We start from the raw sequence: 25278 nt of genomic DNA on the forward strand, positions 1-25278 counted from the left end.
TTTTGTGTTCTTAAAATAGCATGGAGATGAGTATAGGAATTCAATATTCTGTCTGCCATAAATGCAGCAAAAAGTAAGAAAAAAGGACTACCTACTACAGCAACCAAAAGATGTGAGGAAGTTCATTATCATAATAATCATGTCTCAAGCAGTCGATGACTCGCGTCTCCAAATAACTTAAAATCAGCTCTGACCTAGTCGGATATATATTGACTTAGATGAGCCGTCCGTTTTCTCCCACATCTATATGTACAACAAAACCCTACTTCATTTATACTGATAGTTATCGTGGATAAGTTATCTACTCCACAAACACCAGCAACTATAATGGAGGAGCCAGTGACAACAGTACATTTGTAATCGCCAATTCTATAAATAGTGAAACTGCTCCCTTTGTCGTCTGATACAACAGCCACCAGAATCTTAGTCTTTGTTGCGGGATGAACGCTCCTTCCTCTGCCCACCAAGAATACGTGAGATCTGCAAACCTCTACTGAAAGCTTGATTGAACAGCATACGCGTCTGGAATTCTGATACAAAGGGGAACCATGCCAGGAATGCAACAGGTGTGAACAAAAGTAAACCCATAACGATCTCATAACCTCGAGCAAGTGTCCTAACTGATCCCCAAAACCCAGCTTTCACAACAATAGGCTTACAAGCTTGTGCGATCTGAAGATAAGAAGGATATTAAATTTTGTAGGACAGAACGTGAGAGACTAAGGTTCAGGACGACAGATGAGACAAATTTTAATTCACTTACCAAAAGCAAACCCCAGCCTGTCGGCATAAAGGCAAGAATGCATACTATGATGTCTTGTGCTGTCATATGGAGAACCACTATGAAAGTTACCAGAATCGAAACAAATGTCAAGAAAATAAGCCCCTTAATTATACGGAAAACAAGCTGAAAATCTGCGCTGAATCTTCGCCTCCCAACTGACACCGTCTACAAAACAAGAGTCAAATGAACCTTGTCAAATGAACATGAAAAGAAAGATACAATTATGTTTTGCAACTAAAAAACGCAGTCAGAAAGCTACAGAAGTTTTCCTGCACCTTCATCACTAACAGAATTACAACAATGACAAGCCATGAAATGCCGTAGACCTGAAATGAAACAAGAAAAGGAGGAAAGCTTAATTAACTTGCCAAGCTAGAATCTGGCTATAGGTTGTTAGAACTTAGGATAGGATTAGAAAGGAAACTTGTAAGACGGAAAAACTGTAAATACACCTACAAGAATACTTTTAGTCTTCAATATGTTCAAGTGGTAGATGAGCCCGTATTGATAAATAAAGAACCGCAGTGATAATAGTATTTCTGCTATAAGACCACGCTTTCCAGAATGACGAAGATGCTCTTGCTCTGTCTCCCACCACGATTCCCAACTTTTCTCTATAGGTACACCAATACCTCCACGGTTACTTATCCACTTATTCCACTCGGTCCAATCATCAACGATCTTTTGCCACTCAAATCCCGATGGATTGAAAAGAAAGGGAGCGAATAGCCATGTTACTACCATGAACCACATAGAAACAGTGATTAAGATATATGCAAGTACACTTCTATAACTCTGTCCAAAGATCTGATAAATAATAAGCAGCATCATCATTTCAATCCCTTTGACAAAATGACTGCGCGAGTACAACCTATAATTCTCTGCAAACTTTGCGTGAAACACCACAAATCCTCGACCGGTACCTCTATATTCTGCACCTCCGTGAAGCAATGTTCTTCCATAGTAGTGAGTCTTGGTTCCAAGAGAAAATGTGAAAAACACGGGAGCTAGTTGCAACTGCATTAATACAAATTCACTTAAAGCAGTGCGGAACCCTTTTTCCAGGCCAATTTCCATCATCATAGGCAGGGCCATGAGAAATCCAAGCTGTACGAAAGACTGAGAAGCAAGAGCAACTTGAAGAGGCTGATTATCACGAATAGCCTTTTGTGTACTCAATCCTTGCTCTAATCCACTAAGAACAAGATAAAGTCGGCCATACAAAAACACATAGACGGTAAGCACTGTCACCTATAAGGGAAAAGAAAGCCACAAACAATTCAGACACCATCAAATTCATTGTGTATAGAGGTGGTAAATACAGACGTCTCAAGATGAATTCTGGCTCTGGCAACACCAGCCATAAACTACAGGAAGGCCTCTCGTCTAACGCATGTATATAGTATCTAACTATCTATAACTAGATGGCAATGAAAAAAAATCGAAAGCATGAATTACAGATAAATGAAATGGATCCTACCAAGGTACTGAAGTAGAAACCAACTGTGGTGAAATAACATGATAACATTCGGAAGAAATCAAAACGGTGACCAAGCCTGTAAATATCACGACTCAATGTTTGTTCACCATTTCCATTAGCTATCTTAGCCTCGAACATAGAGATTTGATTAAGGCCCACATCCCTTCCTTTGCCAACTTGCATGTATTCATGATGAGTAACATTTCCTTCACGTAATGTAGAATTGAAACCTAAATGGGGTGAACATAAATATCAATCACATAATCGCATGAAAGCACTTTCAAGTTTGAAAAATTCAAGTTCCAAGCATGCCTGCAAATATATCCTCGCTCAAATTGATTATCTTCGAAGCTTTACTAACTCCACCTCTTGTCAGGTGGAACAGTCTGTCGAAAACATCTGGATGTCCATAATGAAAGCGGACCCTAGTCACAAAAATGTAAAACACAAGTTGAAAATAAGAAATATAATTTGAAATTGCCACGAAAAAAGAATGAGATTCCTTTTGATCAGAAAAGAAGAGCATTGCAATGTCTGATACAGCAGAATGGGATTTAGATTACAACAAGTATTTGAGGTTAGAAAGTCGGTAACTAACTAGAACTAAACTAACATTACACTACATATAAATAAAAAAAGAAAGCAATAGGAACATAAGTAAGATAATTGCAATCAAGAGACTTGATTGATACGATGATGCATAAAAGAGAACAATATCTATAGGTTTTGGACAGCCCATAAAATGGGTGACTAATAGTTATTAATTACTTAAATTTCCTAATCTGATTCTACTTCAATATTTTAGAAACTTAATTGGTCTACTACTTTTAATATTTAGACTATTAATATCTACTTTTCAAAAAAATCAGTAAATCTACTATTCTTTGGTTGCTAATAATAATATGATAGGATTTTTTTTTGAAAATTATATATGATAGGATTTTTTTTTTGAAAATTATATATGATAGGATTCATCTCTACTAAATGGCGTTTGTTGTATCTAGATGGCCTTGAACGACCTCATTAGACGTCACAGAAAGATATCATTTGAATTATAATTTTCTAAAATGGTTTTTTGTTAGATGATCATTGAAGCTTTATACCTATCCGAGTAAAGAAAAATATAATTATTCATGAAGTGTTTGCTGGGTATGTTAGTTCATTATCTTTTGCTGGGTATGTTAGTTCATTATCTTCCGTTTAAATTTTAGGCAACTCACATAAATATGTGGCATGAACTACCAAAGTAGCTTAGATTGTTGTATTTTTAGTAATAAAGTTTATGATTACTAAATACATTGCTATGTAAGGGTGGACCTCTCTAGAAGCTTCTGATTTGGTGTTTATATCAAATTGATAAACTAAAACCTAGGTATTAAATGGCTGTTACTGCAAAAATAATTACTACTTCATGGAAACATTGTGTAAATGGTATCACTGGACGGTAATATAAAGATGTAAGAATTTGCTATAGGAAATGCTAAAAGTCATTTATTTAGTTACTGATAAAAATTAAAGGCGATTTACTCTATTTTTTTAAGAATGAAATAAGTATAATAAAAAGCAAAACAGATGTTAATGAAATCTCAAATGTACTGTTCGTATCCTTGAAAAGAATAAAAAGATTCTTCAAATTACAAAACTTACTTCAATGGGTTAGCCAACAATCTCTGCCCGATTGTCACAAAACTTGTCTCCTGATTCGACATAAACCATGCAAGAGAAGAAACACTGTGTAGAAGAAAACCAGGAAAAAGAAATAAGTGCACCTGGAAGCAATTAGAGGTCAAGTTCTCTTCGAAAAACACTTAAACCAGTAATTATCACGAAATCTACCTGCCAGTAAATATATGCTCCCTTAGTCCAAGTATAGATGGATTCCTCCCACCGTCATGTGCGGTAAGAAATTCTTGTAGCAGGTTTCTCATTTTGAAGGCTTCTTCCATGTAATTATCCTAGATGTATTAACATGGTCACGAATAAACTGTAAACTATGAAAGTGGGATCCTCTAAAATTACATAGCTAACGGATACATATAGTGCTCTTATACCTGGTTCATATCAATTGTCTGCAGACCCTCCCCCCGTGTGAAAATAATGGCATGATTTTGATTTTCAGGCTTTCCTTCACCCAAAATAGCAGGGCCAGGAAGCTTAATTCGATAAACAACCTGCATAGAGGATCAAATGGATTGAGTGAAACACAGGAAAGTGATGAACCTTAACGCAACAAGATTGACAAATCCATATGTTCCATCTTACGGTTATATTATTCAGTGTTTTTACCAGAATACGTTACCTATTGCCACAGAATAAGCAACGTAAGTGTCACTTTGCAAAAAATCAAAAACCACTTCCTGCTGTCTTGGTACTTGGAAAGGTTTTAGTGTATGAATTTCAACTAAGCAAAAATACACAACAAAAAGTAAATGGCAATTCCATTCCTCCACTATTTCAGTTATTTAACGTAAGTGGAAAAGATATTCATATTAGTATCTTAGTTGTTGGATATTAGTATATTTGGATATTCAGTCATTTCAGTGGGCAAAATCTGAGATCTTCCACGTACATCTTGGGTGTGTCGTAGACAACAATGTGAGGACCATAAAATATCACTCTAGGATACCATTGTCTGAGTACAGTGCAAGAGAGGTTGACCCCAAAGTAAGAAACTATTATAACTAACAATAAGGACTTGAGGGCCTTACAACTAAGACACAAATATGTGCAAAAACCGTATCACATTTTGGCCTTATCTGACAAGTTCTATCTACTATCGTCGCATGCCAATATTTTCATGTTAAATAGGCTTCAAGAAAAGCACTAAAAGCCCCCACAAGCAAATCTAGCGTTTCAATGACTTAACAGCTCATCCAAGTTAGAGAACTTGTAGTCTTTTACGTTTAGAGTTCTCAGATTGCCTAGTTTAAGAAGACAAAAAGCAAAACATTAAAAGCTACATAAAGCGCAGCAATTAACTCAAAAACTAGCATGAATATAATTCACTACAGACAAGAGAGGCGAGAGGAGAGAGAGAGAGAGAGAGAGAGAGAGAGAGGGAGAGAGGGAGAGAGAGAGAGAGAGAGAGAGAGAGAGAGAGAAAATCCGACGGAATCCCAGTGGAACTGTAAGTTCTTCACGAGACCACAAGAAACCTAACCACAGCTACAGCCATTGCACAGAAACTGCTTTTGTGGTATAGCTTCGTTGGGTGACTTGAAAGCTTGTCTTCGGGAAGAAAATTTGTAAACGGACTATCCTTTGGTTTAAAGAACTCAGCCAGCGCTATACTTGAGCTTCCGGCTTAGTTATAGCGCCTCTGGGTAGACTAGAACTGAGGCTTGTCTATTCGCTGGACTGAGTGACCTCCCTGGGCGGGAAGCGTGTGTCCATTGAAAACAAAAAAATACCACCTAGCTAATCTAAGGAGAGGCCGATGGCCAGTATACCATTAGAAGGGCTTTTACAAGTATAACATTAGAAGGGCGTTTACAGGGAATGGGCTGTAAATCTTCTTCAAGAGGTCATAGGTAATTTAGCCTGCTTCCTGGCAAAAATGGCTCAGACAGAAACAAAAACGACAAAGGAAGGAAAATGAATAGATACAGAGACGGTAACATTTTGCTTAACTATGGAAAACGATCGAGGTGAATATATTAGGGCACACAAGGTTGGAGAAGGTGATAACAGCAAGAAATCTGTTTGCTTCGGCAGGCAAGGGATACAAGGGTTGGATAAGAATGACATCTATTTTGGACAGCTTTGCTTCAGGAACCCATCCCTCACCCAATCAACAAGCAGACTAGACCCCTATGCTAATTAAATCCAAGGGTCGGGACCAAGACATACTGTTTCCTCCCCCACAGCTTGCCTGCTTATATGCCTTACACAGTTAGAGTAGAACAATCTTTTTCTAGTTCATCAATGGCAGTCTCAGCTCCGGGTATTATTGATTGCGACAAGAGAGCGGTCCTTGTCCTTGACATGAATCCCTTCCTCGGATAACTGGCATGGTGGGAGGGAGGCAATAACAGGAGTCCTCAACTCAGAAAAAATGGATATCCTCCCTTTCAGAAAAGGTCTAGCGATCATGCGAACCATCGCCCCTATTGACCATCTCTGGAAGCTAGAATCAATAGGCTCACCACGGCTGGGGGTTTGGTCCTTCGGTGTTCTATCGCGAATTAACCCTCTTGAAATCTCAGTCAAACTGCTTGGTGTTTCTTTCAATTTATGAAACGATAAAATCTTTGCTAGACTACTGGAAGACACAGGGGAAACGTTCGAAATCCATGGATGTAACTAAAAATAATAATCTGAGGTTTGCTACCGTGCATGTCCGATGCAAGCCGACGGAAAAATGCCAGAAAAGATGGTGTTAGTGGTCGACGGAGTTTGCTTCCAGGTAATAGTGTAAACGACATAATCGAAAAACAGATATCATATTGTCCGTTAGAACCACTTATGGAGCATGTGGGGGTCAGTTTACCGGTCAGAACAAACTCAACAATCCGGGAGAAAATGAGGTCATACGAGGACAGTATAGTTGATGGGAATGAAACGTTAAAGCATATATCTGGCAGACGAGGTTCAACCTCGAGATGCGAGGAAAGGTAAATCGGTGCAAGAGAAGGTCAAGCAAATTGACCCAAAAGATATCACGCAAAAAGTCTTGGCAATGCTAGAAATGGTCCGAGGAGAAACCTTACACAAGAAAAAGGAGGGTTAAAAAAAATTTAATCAGGTTAAGGAAGGTGTGGACCGTGGAGAAGGGGCCACTTCCTTAGTCCTAGATAACCAAGTAACACCCAAATGAAACAAAGGAAAGAAAAGGAATTTTTTAATCAGGCGAAGATCGAGGTTTTACTACTGGTGAGGATAGAAGCAAAATTCTCGCTCTCATGTAGACCGAGGGGATCAAGTTGAACAGTGGGGAAGATAAACAGAAAGAAGATACCGAGCCGCTATTGGTTGAATCATCAGCTATGATAGCATCAGAACAGAAAACACCAATGAAGGAGAGTACTGTAAAGTGGAGAATGCAGATACGGTTGGAGTAGTGATAGATAAAGTCGGGCTTTCAATTGCAAGTAAAAAAAGGTCAGCAAGACAGAGTTTTCAGAGAGCTTAAGAGTTTGGGATGGAGCATGAAAGAAACACCCAAGCGGTCTGAAGAAAGCAAAGTCGACCTCACGGATCAGGGATGTTGACCGGAATGTCAGTGAATCTTCTTACCTGGAGCAGAAATCTAAGCTGGGCTAAAAGAATATTGTACCATGACTTCGTTTACAATTAGGAGGCCTTAATGACGTAACAACATTATTTTCTAATCAGAGCTTCTGTACATTATTCATTTCTTTTATATATTAATTTAAGTTTCAAAAGAATAAATCTCTACAAAGAAAATGATTTGTATGCATGAATGTTAGTTCGACCATTTTTCTATAGTAGATTTTCTAGCAAAATTATCTACATATAATAACAGATTCAGTTTAGTGTTGATGACTCGATCTGAAAAACCAAGTGATTACCTCGTCTAGGTTTTGTATTGGCTGAGGATCGGAGGACTTGCTAGACTTCGGCACGGCAGCCTTTACAAGAACGGAGAAATAGTGATTTATCTTTTTGGACTTATCCTTGTTAGGCTCTTCAACCTCGTCTATGTAAGCAACACGTAAAGCTTGGTACCTAACACATGAAAGACAGAGGCTTGTAAACCATTAAGTACATAACAAACAATAAAGCAAGATTTGTATTTCCGTACGTAGTCATGAGTTTCAGAATGTCTTGTGCACGGGCATGTCCAGATCTTTTATCAATCCCATATTGCTGGCAAGAAACCACATATGTAAATTTCATATCAGCAACAGCTTGCAACTGTGCCCACAATGATCTTTCTCCCAGTGCCTGTTCCTCAGTATTACTTTCAGCTGCCTTATAGCCTTCCATTAGATCTAAAGGAAAAATACATCAAGTTCAATAGTTAATATTATATAATGACGAGTTCAATTTTAAGCAAGAACTAGAGCAACTGTCCAGATAAACAAAAGTTACCTTCATCCTTGGCCATATCAAGGAAGGCCTGAAGTTCCAATGCTTTTCTGTAGTACATCATGCCTCGTACTACATCAGATAAAGAATCCAAGTGCGAATTTAGCAGACGACCAAATAAGAACCTGAACTCTATCATAAAAGACATATTCTCATACCTGTTCTTGTTAGAGTCTGCCCTCTATATGATGCCCATAGCCGGAGCTCTTCTTCAAGGTCATCTGAGCTTTTCAAGTCTTCCTCGTTGACACAACTGACCCGCTCTAAGAAATGCATCCACTCATCTGTATTACATAGTTACATTTAGTATAATGATAACGTTACAAGATTGCAAATATAAAATTACTTACATCATGAAAATAAGATACAAACACACCTGGAAATATTTTCTGCAAGTAAAAAAGGATGGAAACACCATCTTCGTTCTGCTCTTCTAGTTCTTGTAAGGAGAAAAGGACCGCTTCCTTGTAGTAAGGGGTCAAAACACTACAACAGAAGTGATTTAGATAAACCAACGTATGTGGCTAGTGTCAAATAATTAAATCAGACTTATACACTACATTGGTAAGAAAGTAAGAGTCAAGTTAGTGCAAGAGGAACATGAGCTTTTTATCAACAAGACGTTGTCATTACAAAAGAAACAATAAACTAGCTCAGTCTGTTGGAAGAATAACTTGATCACCAACAAACTTATTTTTGTTTAAAAATGTGAATATAATAAAGATGAAATTTGTGTTGACACATGTCAAAGCATTATGCGTAAAACTCATTCTAATTCTACATAATAGAAATTACACTACAAAATTATTGAACATAATAATGAACGTGGTACGTGTATTCTGAAGTTGGTAAGAAGTTTGGACATGATGCGGTAAAATGGCAAACCAAGGACATCATAGCATACAACACTTTTAGTTATTATTGTGTCCTTTTCTATACTTCCAATTTTGTGCAAGACAATAAAAAAGCTAGAATTAAGCAGGATGAGTTGCAAGACTAACCTAGAGGTTTGGCTCGAGGGACAATAAGCAGTTGGGGACGGTCGATCCCCAATCCAAGTTGAGGGACTCGTCAACTGAGTTTTCAATAACTCAGAGATATAAGTGCGTAAAAACAGTCAAACTGTACTCTAATAATCAAATTAAACCTCATTCAAAGTTGAAAAAGGAACAACTAACTCTGGAGGTTTGGCCTGGTTGGACTCGGATTACCGCCAATCCTGATTCTCGAGTTACTCCAGTGGCAATCGATTTCAACTACTTAGCTTGAGGTGAGCTAACTGTGCTTAGAGGCCCATTAATCAAACATAAAACATGCCATAACTTTTTTATTGCCACATTATGTGTATCGATCCTTCGTATTAATTTTTCTTAATAACACTACTTAGGAACTGCATAAAGTGAAGAAATATAGAAAGTGTCCCAATGATATACTCAAACTGACCACCATGTTTTGAGGGCTTCAACTAAGCTTTATCACAAAAACTTCAAAATTTCAGCCAGGTCACTACTTGGTAGCAACTTACGAAGCTTAACCTGGACCCACTTCAACTAAGCCTTCCCAAAGAGCTCTCCATCTGAGAGCCTCTATCAAACCCTGTTTACAAGCCCACCAAACGGCTCATAGACAAACCCAACTATGAGGACAAGCGACAACATGATCTGTGAGTGATTGCAGCTCCTAATTTATGGTCGGGGAGCCATGAAAATGCCATGATGAACAAAGACATCGTGGAAGACTATAAGCATCGAGTATTTTTGGAATTCAAAAATTGCTTAAGTAACCCCCGCCACGATCCACTAGCTTTGCCCCTTCGTTCATTGTATCTCGGATCAAGTTCCAAAAACACTGACACGAGAGTTGTTGGTGGGAAAACATAACAACCCGTAAACAGCTAGAAATTGCCTCTCTGGCATGTGGAGCAGGTTTCTCACAGCCTAAGACACCCTCGTAAGATAAGAATATCGAAAATCCACCTTGGAACCTTTTTCTCCCATTAACTCTGAAGTTCATTGGGAGTTTCATTAAAAGCTTAAGACATATATATAGATATTTCTTTAGTGAGCATTTAAACTCCACTAATATTATAAAGGCAACATTCGAGCTTGAACATTTATAAAACAAGGAAGGATTATGCCAATTAGAGAACGACACATGTGGGTCCCCTCAGGAACAACACTGATTCCAACATCGGGTCCCAACTTCGTTTAATTGTTGATTACTTTTAAGTACTTTCATCTATTAATCGCTTCCTTGACAGGCAGGTCAATTGAAATCTATATTTTATGTAAAGCACACACTATTTCTTTAAGAATTAACTGTGACTATCTAGCTTTATACTTACTTTACTTGCAAGATACAAAACAAGATGTTGAAATGCTACTATTACTGAGCATGGATGACAACTATTCATACTAATACTCTAATAGTTTAAAATCTAAATTGAGGATCAAGTCACATAAATTAAGTTGCAACAGGTCAGTCTCATCCTATCAATAAGATCGTCTGGAGAAACAACTCAAGCTTACTCATTCACAGACGCACAGAACTAAGCCTAGGTAGGTAATTGCGTAAACAAGTGTGGTCAAATTAAGCATGCCAAGCAGAAAGTAAAAGACCCACAAAACTCTAGTCTGCACTTAAGCATCCATGTATTGCATTATTGCTCGGGTGCAAATGAAATATACTAGCAAGTAGCATAGCAACGACACAGGTTAAGTGAGAACTCTAATAGAATTTGATAAATAGTTAGAAGGCTTACGAGAAGGAAAGCATATTTCGAACTTTTGGTGCGTCAGGCATCTCCATAAACAGTGAATTCGAGAAAAATGATATTCGCCTTCTAGCTTCCAGGTTGGACGGTACATCCATAGCGGACTCCTTTACGGTAAGCAACAGATAGAGCCTTTTGATCTGCAGCAAGATATATATAAGTAAATAATAAACAGATACCAAAATCAGAAAGAATTTAGACCAGTCCATAGAATTGTGCAAGTTACAAAAAAGTTACCTTCTCTTTCCAAGCTTCCGTTTCGGGCTCGACTGGGAAATTAATTGCCCCAGAAGATGCAAACAGCTGATATTGTTGCTCAAGGGGAGCCATTCCTTCATACCCATAGGGACCACCGTGGCTTGAATCTAAAAGGCTAAAAAACACAAACAAAAGCACAACTCTAGTGTTGGAACCTGAGGTTGTTGATAACAGTAGCTGTCGACTCCAGCATGCTCGTCATGCACATATAAAATATAATTACATGGCGTGCAACTTTTTTACGCAGACAAAGTGGCCACTGGCCAGTGATTACTTAATTTCTTGGTGAAGCTGGAACTCAGAATCAAATTAAAATCCATGGGGTTTGAACATTCTTTTTTATTTCGCGCATAACTAAACATATAAATCTTAAGAAGAAAATGCAAGGAGCTTTTGTGGAAGGTCAACAGCTGGAGGGAGTCCTAATAGCTAATGATTTGATTGACTCAGGATTGAAGAAGGATTCACTGGGTTTGGTAGTTAAAGTAGGCGTGGCATATGTCCTCCCAAAACTTATTTCTTTATCCATTTCCCACCTACCATTTTGTCATCTCCATATAGTCCTCTACCCTGTTTTGAATCCTCTCCAAACCCCACATCAATAGGGGTTCCAACAATGCATCAACTAAGGAAGATAGGTTCCAACAAAGCAGCAGGCGTGCTGTGCAGGAAAGCGGAAAATGGAAATCATCTCTTTATACATTGTGATCCCTCCCAACAGGTGGAATTACTTCATTAATTCAATGGAGATAGTTTGGTGTTGGCCAAGATCAGTAATACATGTCCTAGAGGATTGCGAAGGCCTTAGGAAGCTAAAGACGAGAAGCAAGATATGAAAATTGCTTGCCATAACAATTGCTTGAGTCTCGTGGAAGGAAAGAGACAAACGCATTTTCAAGAACAAAGATTGCAACGAAGAGGAGCTAATTTTGGAGATTAAGGAATTATTGTTCCACTGGAGCAGAACAAGGTTGGGCTAGATAAAAAATATATTAAGATTTTATGTTCAATTGGGAGCCGTGACTGCATAACATTTAACCTTTCGGTTATTTTCTCCATTAAATGGAGATAAGCTTGTAAATAGTTTTCAACTTTTCAATTTTCATTAATAAATTCATTCAAATTTAAAAGAAAAGTATAATCAGAAAATAATTTTACCTGGAGATTTGATCCTCCATTATATCTCGTGTCATAACCTCAAGCATGTCTTGGAAAAGTATTACAACCTGACCCCTCTCCTCTTTATTGTTGCTTAACTGTGAAAAATAATATTATTAATAAAAGAAATGACCATAAAATTGTTTAAGATACTGTTGAAAGAAATGAATCTTCTCTTAGGGAAAGAGAATTACCAAGTGCTCTATGAGCTTAACAATGTGGGCATAAAGGCTAGGAAGGGCACTCATTTTCAACTCACTGATCAAAGTCCCTGCCTCTATGTGTTTGTCTACCTCAGAGAATATATCATCTATAACCCTGTGATTGGGACATAAGCAGAATCGATCAAATATGATAATCTGTACTGCAAATCGCAATAGTGAAGAAAAGAGAAAGATTGTCGAAGAGATGAATGATACGCAAACAGCTAAGTTCACAACTTAGATAGAATACCTATCCATATTAGGATTGATCATAAACATAAAGAACTCCTTACTCTTTTTCGCGTTGCCCTTGCACTAGGTACTTGATAATGTTTCTAAAGGACGCATAGCACTCGCGAACAGCACACTTCATATAATCGTCATTACTGATTCTCTTTATCAGATCGCGATCCTTGCCGTTGCTATCTTTAGCCATATCTAAAGCAATTGGAATCTAAAAGTAGAAAAGAAGTTAGCATATAACCTTTCTTAAGTCTTAATAACCGAAAGGAAAACAACAGAGTGGTTAGCTTGAAGGTGTAACAATAAAGACACATCACAACCAAACACACGCACCTTGCTGGCAAGTAAGAACGGAGGCCACTGTATCAAGTCCAAATCACGATCAGCCCAATATGGAACAAGCAACAAATCCATCTCCCTAGGATTTTGCATAAGTTAGTAACTACCATTACCAATAAAGAAAAGTACAGTTTGACATTTATTATGCAATTAGATGAAAGTAATCTGAATATCCAAAAAACCAAATTCCATGATAAGATTACATATTAACTGTCAATCAAAAAAATTATCAATTATTTAAGATGTTCTGATCCAATTACTGCAGTTTATCCTGCCTATGTTATCACCCACTCGCTAGTCGCAACTCAGCTTGGGGAAAGGAAAAAAAGAATAAGATCACGGAATCAATCTATAACATCTTAGAAACTGCATGCAAAAGAAAGTGTTCTGAAAGCACCTGTTACTTATTAGATCTTCCTCCCTGAAACTACTAATTATTTTGTTCCAGAGCTGAGCAAATTTCGCTGCATCCTTCTCCTTATTGTTTGGTATCTGAAAAACGAGCAATTTAAACATAACTTAAACAAAAGTGAGTTTGAATAAATAGATATCAGGAAGGAGTACCATAATAGATCAATGACAGAGGAAGGTAATCACACCAGCTACAAAAACACAAAGGGAAACAGGACCTGGTCAAATTTGCGAGAAAATGTCGCTTTCAGTCCCTTCTTCTTAGTTTCAATCTTTTCCAAAGGAATCAAGCGGGCATTAAAAGCAGCAGGTAGAGTTTGAAAACGAGATCTGAGCATCACGAGTGTTCGAATCTGGAAGAGAAAGTGACAGAGCAAAAATAAATATAGTGCGGAGCGAACATGTCAGATGAGCCTTATAGTACCGGCTCATGCTCGCAGAAACTAAAAATCAGCTTATCAGTATCACTGTATCACAAATGTAATGGGTGTGACGGTATGACGCCATCATCCGCCAGGTTAAATTAGGTTACAATCTTTGGTAACCCTAGAACAAAGACCATACTTCAAGCAGGAAGGAAAATCCACATACCTCCCCAAGCCGGCGAAAGGCCCCATAAATACCTCCAAATAATGTTGAGTAAATTGCATACCAAATCTGTGTATCCATGAAGTAAACCTGGGTAAAAAAAAAGTCAGGACTTGACTGGAAAGTTAAATATTAAAAACCAAAAGCAGCCATGTACAAAGATGAGCAATAAACATACAAGAATGATCGGAGCCCAAAGTGCAATCACAACACCAATGTTATTTTTTGCTGAAAATAGAGAAAATTGTTAATAGCATTTCCAAAATAATGGAAGAAACCCTTTTTCAGGTCATTACCTCGAGGAAAGAATTCATGCCACTGAAATTTTGTTAAACGAGCTGCCATAATTGCTTTAGTTGGCTCTACGAGAGGTTTTATCTGCATTTGGAAAATAAACAAGGTGAAATTACAATTTGTCAAGAATGCAAGCAGAGAATTTAAAAATTATAATGATGATATACTCATACTCTGATTTTTAAGAAAATACAATGTTAACTAATCATACAGACAATACTTCAATTCATTTGATGAAAAAAATGGAAAAGTAACGAAATAAATAAATCAATCAAAAGTAGTCCAACAAATGACAGGAAAAGTCGAAAACTTTGAAAGAATATGTGGGATGAGACTGATTGTCAATTGAACTTGACCTCTTGTACTATCATTATGCCAAACTTACGATAATGGCCTTTGCAGAACTCATAAAATCAAACTCAAAAGTTTCATCACCATTATATAATAAACATGTATATTTGTGTACTCAATTCAAAGTTATCTAAATTTGGTTTTACAAAAGCGAACTCTAACACTAACGATAGGTCGTTACATGTGAGTAACTAAAGGGGTCTGATTAAAAGGGATACGTTACACGCCATAATAACTTTGTCTCAAAGGGATCTGATTAAAGTATCGAGACTGATTGCTCTTCTAGTACGACTACACGGTGTATCGTAATTCCTCAATCACTTTCTGAAAGTCATTACTTCTAAGAATTGGATTACTACCTCTATGTAGTAACTGAATGCTATCTTCGTTAGCAAAAGAAGTATCCAGAAAAGTGTGTACCTGAAATTAAAAAAAAACAAAAATGAGAAAATGGAAACAGTTCCGCAAAACCGACAGCCAAATTTCTAATTTACAAACATTATCTTCTTACTTGAAAAGTGAGAAGGCACTCTCATGCATTCCCCTACCCACATAGAGACGAGGCTGAAAGGCATCAGGAAGTGTTATACAGAATGTAAGATCACAAATAAGATAACTAACACAGCAGCAAGAGAGTATAATTCTGATAAACCATAATATACCTGAGACCACCACATAATGATGTTCACTATTTTGTAGTTCGACCTCTCAAGAAACCGTCGAATGAAGGGGAACAGGAACAACACAAAAGCGAGCATATTTGGGGATAAGTATACAACCACAGCCAGGATATATAAAGTAGGTGAATCATTGTTATTTCCAAACAATCTCCTGATAGCTAGTGCAAACTCAGGAGGATTTTTCCACGTGTATGCATAAGTTACGGGTAAAACTATCACCCAAGCAGCAGCTGAAACAAGCTTTAAGATATATCTGAGCTTGACGTAGAATGACATACTCCTCATTGCTTTCCAGCTAAGAATTATGTCGAGAAATGCTGGAGAGTTAATAAGTAAAACGGTCAAGATGCAACTTTCATAAAGAAGAACTATAGAAAAATAAAATTTGGTGCTTTTCATATACATAATGACTTAGGGACACAAGGCATGTCTCTTCCCCACTTGTATACTACACAAACCCCCATTGATATGATCCATTCCAGATATATTTTGGTACAGTTTGCATGCTCGTAAAAGTTTGTGGCCCTCAAGCCCAACAAAAGTTGGTTCAAAACAACCAGTAACATGGAACACCATAAAGCTTATAGTTTCAAACTTCCAATCTTTTTAATGGAATTACAAGTATTATTTCCAAGAAAAAATAACTGAGAACATTCAATCTTCTCCCACACCCACAGAGTAACATAACTAATAATCATGTAAAAAACCACGAATATTGATCCCTCACACAGGAGTCAATCTCAGAAGTTCAAGCTACCAGTAAGCATTGCAAGACACCGATATGACTTCAATGTCAAAGATACCCTCAGAAGAGTGAATTCTCTTCTTTTAAAGTACGAGTGACCGCGGTGCTAATGTTGAAAAAGAAGTATTTTAAGTACCAATTGTTGAGATTAAAATCTTACAACCACTGGACCAATTACCCAATGAAATGAGTTATTATATGCGGAGGTTGTAAATTATTACTTAGTTGCAATTAGTAACTAAACAATTGATACAAAAACAAGGCATGACGACCTTGAAGATGGAACAAAATTTACTTTAAGGTACCGGGAGAGACTAGCCGGGACTCTTGACATGTGTTATGTACAGTCCAATTACCAAAAAGAAGAGTTGTAACTGCAATATTAGTTTGCTTATACTTCAACACTTTTTATAGTGATAATTACTAAGAAGAGTTTATATCAACAGATAATAAAAAAAGAACAGCGATGTGGTCAAACTTTGATTGCAACAGATTCCCAGAAGAATTAAACCCTTACAGATCTTAGGTACGCAAAGAGAGCCATACCACAAGCAGAATGGCAAAATGGAACCAAGTCTAAAGTCATGATTATTCTACCAAGCATAAAAATATGGAGCAAGTTATACTCAGAAAGTAAACGACAAAAGAACCGATGGAATGTCAAATAAACTTGAGGCAGTTTGACAGCAAGCAATACCAAAGTTGGTCAGCGTATCTTACCTCCTCCGAGCTTCAATACTGCTGCAGTTATGAAGACACTTAAAACTTTTTTGATAACATCGCCCTGGAAGATAGCGCTTGGGTCCCCCGTTCCATTCCATGCAATTATAATCATTGCCTTCAAGAGATAATGTCAAATATTAAGTCATAAAGTAAATGCAATAGGGGACATGAAAGCAGTTAAACAACAGAAGATCCTCACTTGCAAACACAAGATAAAGAAGCTCCACATTCTATCGAAGCTTCTATAAATATGCCAAAAAGAGCGTATCTCAACAAAGTATATCTTGCCAACCCAACGGCTTGTTGTGGCTGCTCTTGTCTCCTGAATAGCATGAAAATCCACCATGAGAAAATATGTGGAAGAAAGGGGACTTCAGTTCATCCTATATTCTGTGAATATCAAATCAAACCAACTTTATAGGTCCCATCAGCAACAAGAATTTAATCACTAGCCCAAGATACTTAAACATACACTAGCGCAAATATGTAATGACTCCTTTCATGAGGTTCACTCCCAAAAATTTCATTAAAAAAGTGCTGAAATACTACAAATTATGATTTGAATCAGAACCTTAAAGCATCTCCAGTGCAACACTTAAGCTCTAAAACTTAGAGGGCCACTAGGATTTTTAGGAGTTTTTCCCTAAAAACCAGCTCCAATGCAAAACTCAACTTGAAACTCTCAAATGATGTGGCAGCATTTATTATACAAAAGATAGAAAATAATTTAGCTTTTTTTTATAGAAATAATTAAGAATGATCACGGAATATGGCCTATATAATTGCTCACCCCGTTTTTCTCATGTTTAACTCCTGAAGGCTCACAAAAGAAATCGGAATCTGCACGCATTGGCCATCCTAGACGAAAACAATCAACGGACCTACATTTTTATAACAAAAATTAATTTGGGAACAGTAAATATCTATTAAAATATTTAAGAATCAACAAAAGCAAGAATCCAATACCAGAAGTACTCGTTTAAGTCATCATAATTTCTCCACTGGGAATGTTTAGATTTTCCTTTTTGGCCCTGTTGAGCTTCCTATGTAGCAGCAAGAATAATATTAAGTTCACAAAGAAGACCTGAAGGAGGAGTAACTAATGACAAGAAGACACATGCAATACCTTTGCTATTGTGTTGTAAATTGGAGTAATAACTTTCTTCAAAAAAGCTTCCTCCTCTCCTCCATAAGCTGGCTTCACATTCTCACCAGTCATGGGACTAACATTTCCAGCGAGCATTCCATAGAGTTCAAATGCCATCTAAGAATGTACAAGCAAAAGTAAATAATTGAGGGAAAATAATACAAATCAGACATAAACAAAGAGAAACAACAAGCCGACAACACAACACAATACATTAATCTTGATATCTGAAAGATAGAATGTCAGGTGAATATGCCATGATGTTCATGAGGATGTAGGAAAGGAGAAGAGCAGGCACATACAACTATACAATCAGGAAACAACAAAATTGTGGATATTTCGTATTTGCATGTCAAATCTATGTATTAGGGCGTACATGATGATATATATAGCAAAGGCATTCAGGCATGAATCGCAAGTTTGCAGCTTCACCCCATATCAGAAGGTAAAGACCCATGTACAGCAGTTTACGCTGCTGAACTTCCTGCTGTATATTTGGCAGCCTGCAGTTTTACAAAAAAAAGGTAAGAGCATCGTAGAGAAACACCCCATAATGAATAAGGAAAATAACAATAACACAAGAAAGAAAAGCCTCCAACTATTAACAAAGTCCTGGTAGGATTTGCCCTAGCCCACATAAGTTTTCAACTCCCAGTACGCTATGAGAGTTAGAATCCTCGAAGATCTTGTTGTTTCTTTCCTTACAGATGCCCCAAATGATGGCTATTGGGATCATGGTTGCAGTGTAGGAATAGATGTTCAGTCGATTCCTAACTCATCTTCCACATAATGCACGTGTTCACCATTTGGAACCCTCGTCCTTTCAATATATCCACAGTTGGGACTTTGTTCATGCTGGCTGCCCACACTGCGACGCTTGCCCTTGGAGGGATTTGGGTTTTCCATATGTATCTTTGAGCTTCCATGTTGACATTATGCTCTGTCGAAACGATCCTTTTATAGCACTATTTTACCGCGAGATCATCTTTTTCCCCTGATTTCCATTTCTTGTGTCTTTCTTATCTTCCTTTGGATTACGCCGCTCTATCAACCCCAATAACTGTGTCAAGTAAACTGATCTTTTGTACTTCTATATAATGTAGAATGGGCCATTGATATGTTTGTGTTGATATTTCTTGTCATAGTTATTAGGTCATTTATCTTTGCTTTCAAATGTATATAGTCGAATACACCATTATTGAACTATACAAATGACATGGACTGATTAACTTAAGACAATTTTGCACAGAATCTTACAATATACTGAGGAAATGATTGTTGGCGTATGATAAGTACCGACAATCGGAAACAATCATAAGAGTATATGTATCCAACACGGTTAAGAATATCAAAAAGGGGTATACATGTCACACAGCTTCGTGGATAAGAAGATAAACTACAATTCAGACAAACACAGTCAAATCCAAGTAACACGACAAAATTTTGATCCTTACCAGAGACTACTCTTACGATCCAAATATTTGCACCATTTCTTGTAGTTTCTAAAGATTTTCTTCATAACTTCAGTTAGCGCTCGATCATCCAGCTAAGCAGGAAAATATAACGCAAAAGCAAATTAGTAGTTGCTACAGCAAGCTTGATAACTTTTGCAAAAAGGCAAAAAGTAGAAACCTTGGGTTGTTGGTCAGGTTTTGGAAATTGTCGAATGTGCACATTTGCAAGTAGCAAAATCAAGTGCTCCCTTTGATTAGCCACATTGTCCTTCTGTGTTTCATGAATGGGAAACAATTGTGAGCCTAGCAAATTGAAGTTAGTAAAAAATAAACTTATTGATGTCTTTTCCTTTTACTAGTTGTCACCTTACACCCTTCTGCTATGTCATAAGGTTAGCCAGTGGCTTTCATTCTTATGGGTCACATATTAAAATTAAGTACCCAATATATTGAGTTAATAATTTTGATTTCAGAATAAAATCTTCAAAAGATAAATTCCGGTCCGCTCCAGAATCGAAGTATTCTGGTTAGCCTAGAAATAGTTTCAAATTGAAGGGGCTCCTGAAGATTCTAGTGATAGCTACTAAAAGCAAGGAGCTCCTAAAGTTGGACCAAGAAAGAGGCCCACTCTTCTTTGAACAGTGGGAAACTGTCATGTTCGATAATTTGTGAATCTATTAGACAATTAACCAAGAGACACTTTATAAGCAACATCTTTACCTGAAACCCAAACATAGCCTTAAGCCAGTCTAGAATATCTTCATCTACTTTCTTTTTTGTCCCAGGGGGCCATGGCAGACCCCTTGTGTTCCTAAGTGCGTATACAACAGCTCGAATCTATAAATTTGCGAAGACGAATTAAAAACTAGAAGGCAATTGAAAATCAATACAAGAATAGCTAGAACAAACCAAAATTGAATTCATCTAAAAGACAGAATGTTGGATACATACCTCAGGATATTGCATAATAGCCTGATTTTCACTATCACGGTCAAGAGGAAGAATATTATAAGGCACATAAATCTGTGTCTTCTCTTTCACCTTAGTATGAGCTTCCAGAATCTATACAGAACAAGCGAATAATTTCAATAGTAATGTATGACCATTCAAAGCTGAAACGTACGTTAGCAACACGTCTTCGACCATATTGAATAATGAACTTTCAGCAATAATAATCCTGTTTGAAATGTTATATGGCTTCACCTCGTGATCAACTTCAACAGCCTGTGTCAGATTCACGGCCTTCAAAACCTCAAATAGGACGGCAGCAGTTTGATATGCCTTGGTAAGTTGCGCACTAAGAAGATAAGGAACACATATTAACAGTAGTTTACCACATCAGTCATATGTTTTCAAGCAAACAAACAGAACTATATGTTACTCACCGATCAGCCTTATCAGCAGCCTTCTGCAATTCACCAATATATTTTTTGTAGAAATGTTGATAAAAGCTCTGCATTTCACGTGCATCACTCTTTTTTACTCTTCCCATTAACGTTGGATCGTTTTCCTGAACAAATACGCATAGGGATAATTACAAAAACTAGCAAATTCCAACAAACAAGCCATGAACATGGTCGGTAGTGCACAGAATTGAACCTTTACGAAGTTGTGTGTTCATTACAATCAGTATAGAGGCCCGGAGTAAATCTAATTTATGTCTACTTAAAAACTAATGAAACTTTAAGACCTCGTAACATGTCAAATTGTTATGCCTAATAGCATTTTCAATTAGACCGTGGTGCCTAAGATGTGAAAGAGAATGGGGGAACTTTTGGAAAAAGATTAGGATGATTCCCTATATTGACTAATGAAATACTTTTAGGATATAGTAACAACAACAATGGGATTACAACCTGTTCATGAATACAAGAAAGTATGTTCAGCAAATTAGATCAATCTAATTCTAATACAAAGAAAACGTAGTACTCACCCTTTCAAGACGTTGCAAAAGTGCAGTTTTAAATTGACGAACTCCACGACCGCTAGATGTCGGATCCAACCTGTGAGCTTTCTCAAAAGCATAAAATCGACCTATTACAAAACCAACACTATATAGATTAGATTCTACGAAGCAATAAAAGTTAGGGATAGCACACTAGAAGTACTTTCTTGATGTGTAATACAATACAACAAGAACAATGAACAAGATGAGATGTAGGGTCCCCATTTGAGAGTTTCTGTACACTTTCATATAAACTGTTATCCTTGTTTTAAAAAGAAATACCATCTCATACTCACTGACAGGCAGTTGCTACTCTTTTTTAAGTCAATCCTACTATAGTCATTGCAACGCGCTGCTCCCCAATCTTAGTTCTGAGGACTTTCTTGTATACATTTAAATACCCTGGTTACGCGAAACAAAAAATGTTTTCCTGGTCTTAAGTAGCTTCATCTAGTCAGAAGCCTCCACTATGTTCAGTTTGATCGTCAATAACCTCTTAAGAAACTCATCGTGGTTACTTTTCTTATCTTTCACAAGATATGTTTTTGTTCATCCTTAATGAATCAGTGTCCTTGTGTTCCTCTTAATTGAACAACTGCATAGTATAAAATTTGCACAGCCAATATTTCTATACACATTATAATATTATATAGTTACACTTGATCTATTGTATCTTGTCAATGGCTCAAGATTCTCTCCATAAGTAAAGCTGTGATACTTCTTTCTTCCTCCAAATGATTCTGGAACATATTAATATCACCAATTTTAATACAATAGGGCGTACTCTGGTTCATGAAGAACCTACTTGTACTATTTGCATCCACACTCAAGTAATCCTTTATCAGTATATACGTCGCAAAAGATACATAATTCATAATTAAAATTCCACTCTGAACATTGCTTAGCAACTTCTTTTATACGAAAACTAAAAACATCAATGTATACTTCTTTTTCAGGTCTTCCTAATAAATCCACTAAAGATTTTGCAAATTAATTTCCCTTTCGACTATGTGAGTGTGGAATGCGCAACACAGTGTCGGGTAGTCGGAAACATTCCACAAAGCCTTCACGTAAACAATCTCGCAGTTGACCAATACCAACAAAGCTGCTCAAACAGAACACTACTGCCCTCATACAGATGAACTTCTGATTAAATGCAGAATGAAAAATAAAACTACCATAATGAACTAATTTTACAAAGCTGAGTTATAAAAGGATACTCTTTAAATAAAACAAACAAAAATGGCAGATTTCATTCCATAAAGTCTAAAAATCAAATAAAAAAAATTACTAAAAGAAGAACACAAGGAGAAAGTTAGTGACTAACATAGATATGCAACTCTTGCGTTTTCTGGTTCAACTTCATTAGCAACACGAAGAATAGGTGCAATCTCTGAAAGGGATGACGGAACAACTTCACTATCAAAGATCGATTCTCCTAGATTTCCAGCCGTCTGAGTCCGCATGATCCGCCTCTGTGGCGGCGGCTCATTATTATTCCTACTAGTCGACATCTTCAGACTTCAAACTGATAAACTCAAACCTTTACTGATCGATCTTTAACACACAATTTTGACATGCTCAAACTGGAAAAGTAAGCAGATTTGAAGTCAGTGTTTAGAACCGCCACTAAAATGAAGAAAAATTCAGAACTCAATCGGCTAAAGAGAAAGAGTTTACCTGTGGTCTGGAGTAGGTGATTGAGAACCCTAAACTGATGGCGTGCAACTGTTACGGAGTACTTAGATAAAACCCTAAGCTAAGAAAGAGCAAAAGGGGGAGGAGGAGGAGAAAGAGTGGAAATAGTGGGAGAGAAGAGAGAGAGAGAGAGAGAGAGAGAGAGAGTGCAACTTTAAGCTAACCTAGAAAGAGAATTTACACTATGAAAGTAGAGTAAAAAGTAGAGTGGAGTATGGAAAGGAAGGAAACAGACAAAAACAGAGAAAACGAAAACGAATGGGACGCTGCCACTCAGGTTAGTGGCTCCTCTGTGTTTCATTTCATTTCAAATTTCAATTTCGAGGTTTTCACGCTGACACATTATTACTTTATTAGGGTGCCTCTAAAGGCACATCTCCTTTTTATTAAGACCCGTGCCCGCCTTCACACTCGGCACTTCTGGTGGGCTCAGACTGACCTCAGTCCATGTTGTTCAAACCCGGCACGTATTACACACAGTCTGGGTGCCCTCGGACTTGCATAGTTTGTGTTTGTGTTTGTGGGAAGGGAAAAGAGAAAGTGCGTCTGAGTTAAAATAAGGAGTGCCTCTAGATGAGAGCTCAGCTAGTACCCACTTGTTATCCTTTATTATCAAACATTTCTTGGGTTATGAATTTAAGATGAGAGCTTAGCTAGTACCCAAAATAGAACCCAAGTCTTTTTTTTGTTGAATTCAGAACCCAAGTCAAAGGAATTTTTTAATCCAAATAAGTCTAAAAAAAAAAAGCCAGCGTTTTGGAGAAAGCTAAATAGTTTCAGGGGTGTGAAGTTTTGAGTGGAAACAAACAAAAAAATAGATTTTTTTATTTCCCCCAAACAACCAAATCCTTTTCAGCTTCTTCTTCCTTTCTCCGGCAACTCTACCATCTCCGACGACTACACCATCTCCAGCAAAATTTTTTTTTTTTTATTCTCCATCTCCGGCGAAGGGGCGGACATTGAGAAGAAAGAGAGGGAGAAGAGAGAGAAGAAAGAGAAGAAAAAGAAAGAGAAGAAAGAGGAGAAAGAGAAAGAGAAGAGAGAGAGAAGATGATGAAGTAGCCGACAACATCCGGTCGGCGACTTTTTTCCGGCGACATTAAAGGGGTGTTTGGTTTAATTTTTTTTGGGTTTCCACCGTCTTTCACGAAAACTTTAGTGTTTTCCCTAAAACAGTGGCAAAAAAAATAGCTTTCCATGTAGAATTGTGAATGTCGGGGATATTTCTTTCTCGAAATCCATTCTGACCTATATATATACACATAACTATGTTACAAACCATCTTAACAAAAAAAAAAAAAAACTATGTTACAAACCACAAACCCTTATTTCTTCCAAGTTACTTTTAGATTAGTGTTTTCTCATTCTATGCCACAAATTTTGCAGAAAAATCATAGATTGTCTGAAATCTTCATTTCTTCTTAACTAAAATGTGTTTATTCATTTTCTGTTTCATCTCATCTTCTCTTATCGAACTTAATACGAGTATATGAGCATTTTCGAGTTTCATAGATTTATTCTTATAAACTTTGTTAAATTTGTGGTCATCTAACTCAAAACAAATTGACTATGAATGGAGAGAACCTATATCTTATATTTTTGGTTGCTAGTTACTCATTCTCCTATGTGGGACTATTCTCACACGCTCCCTCAGCGTTTTTTGAGCCTAACACGTGTGTTTTTTGTTTCCGATGACGTGGAGTATGTATGGCTTTTAAGCCTATCACATGTGGGCCTAGCTCTGATACCATATTAAATTTGTGGTCATCCAACTCAAAATCAATTGGCAATGAGTGGAGAGGACCTATACCTTATATTCTTGGTTGACCCATTCTCCCATGTAAGACTATTCTCACAAACTTCTTTTTAAAAGTTTAAGCTCTGTGAATAGGGTTTTGAATTTGGATTTTTTATCAAGTTTTTTTTGTTGAAAGATGTTTATTAAGTTCAACC

At 37.2% G+C, this 25278-nt stretch overlaps 1 protein-coding gene across 1 annotated transcript; it reads right to left on the minus strand.

Moving 5' to 3' along the window:
- Positions 1-111: 111 nt before the first annotated feature.
- Positions 112-23656, minus strand: LOC147541652 (callose synthase 3-like). Its single transcript, XM_086673595.1, has 43 exons — positions 23308-23656; positions 22955-23213; positions 21616-21716; positions 21068-21192; positions 20886-20979; positions 20634-20744; positions 20403-20519; positions 19861-19953; positions 19683-19774; positions 18605-18731; positions 18208-18345; positions 18048-18124; positions 17872-17962; positions 17281-17403; positions 17079-17196; positions 15596-15930; positions 15445-15497; positions 15293-15353; positions 14585-14666; positions 14467-14516; positions 14292-14378; positions 13919-14053; positions 13687-13781; positions 13284-13368; positions 13001-13161; positions 12699-12822; positions 12505-12602; positions 11326-11461; positions 11077-11228; positions 8692-8801; positions 8474-8599; positions 8319-8387; positions 8029-8218; positions 7796-7952; positions 4316-4435; positions 4101-4219; positions 3912-3995; positions 2577-2689; positions 2265-2494; positions 1241-2035; positions 1060-1110; positions 764-949; positions 112-672 (listed from the first exon to the last, which is right to left on the minus strand). The coding sequence occupies exons 2-43, from the start codon at positions 23139-23141 to the stop codon at positions 424-426; spliced, it is 5847 nt and encodes a 1948-aa protein (XP_086529721.1). The 5' UTR covers positions 23142-23213; positions 23308-23656; the 3' UTR covers positions 112-423.
- Positions 23657-25278: the final 1622 nt, after the last annotated feature.

The sequence above is a fragment of the Eschscholzia californica genome, unplaced genomic scaffold (assembly GCF_041429995.1).
Source record: "Eschscholzia californica isolate CP2 unplaced genomic scaffold, dmEscCali1.0.p SCAF_4, whole genome shotgun sequence".
NCBI lineage: Eukaryota > Viridiplantae > Streptophyta > Magnoliopsida > Ranunculales > Papaveraceae > Eschscholzia > Eschscholzia californica.

Excerpts from the sequence above, each read along its gene's own strand:
- LOC147541652 (XM_086673595.1), bottom strand. The coding sequence starts at position 23,141 with ATGTCGACTAGTAGGAATAATAATGAGCCGCCGCCACAGAGGCGGATC. Across the intron at positions 21,193-21,615 it reads TTTTGCAACGTCTTGAAAGG|GAAAACGATCCAACGTTAAT; the intron begins GTGAGTACTACG and ends GTATTTGTTCAG. Across the intron at positions 20,745-20,885 it reads CTGTTGAAGTTGATCACGAG|ATTCTGGAAGCTCATACTAA; the intron begins GTGAAGCCATAT and ends TGTTCTGTATAG.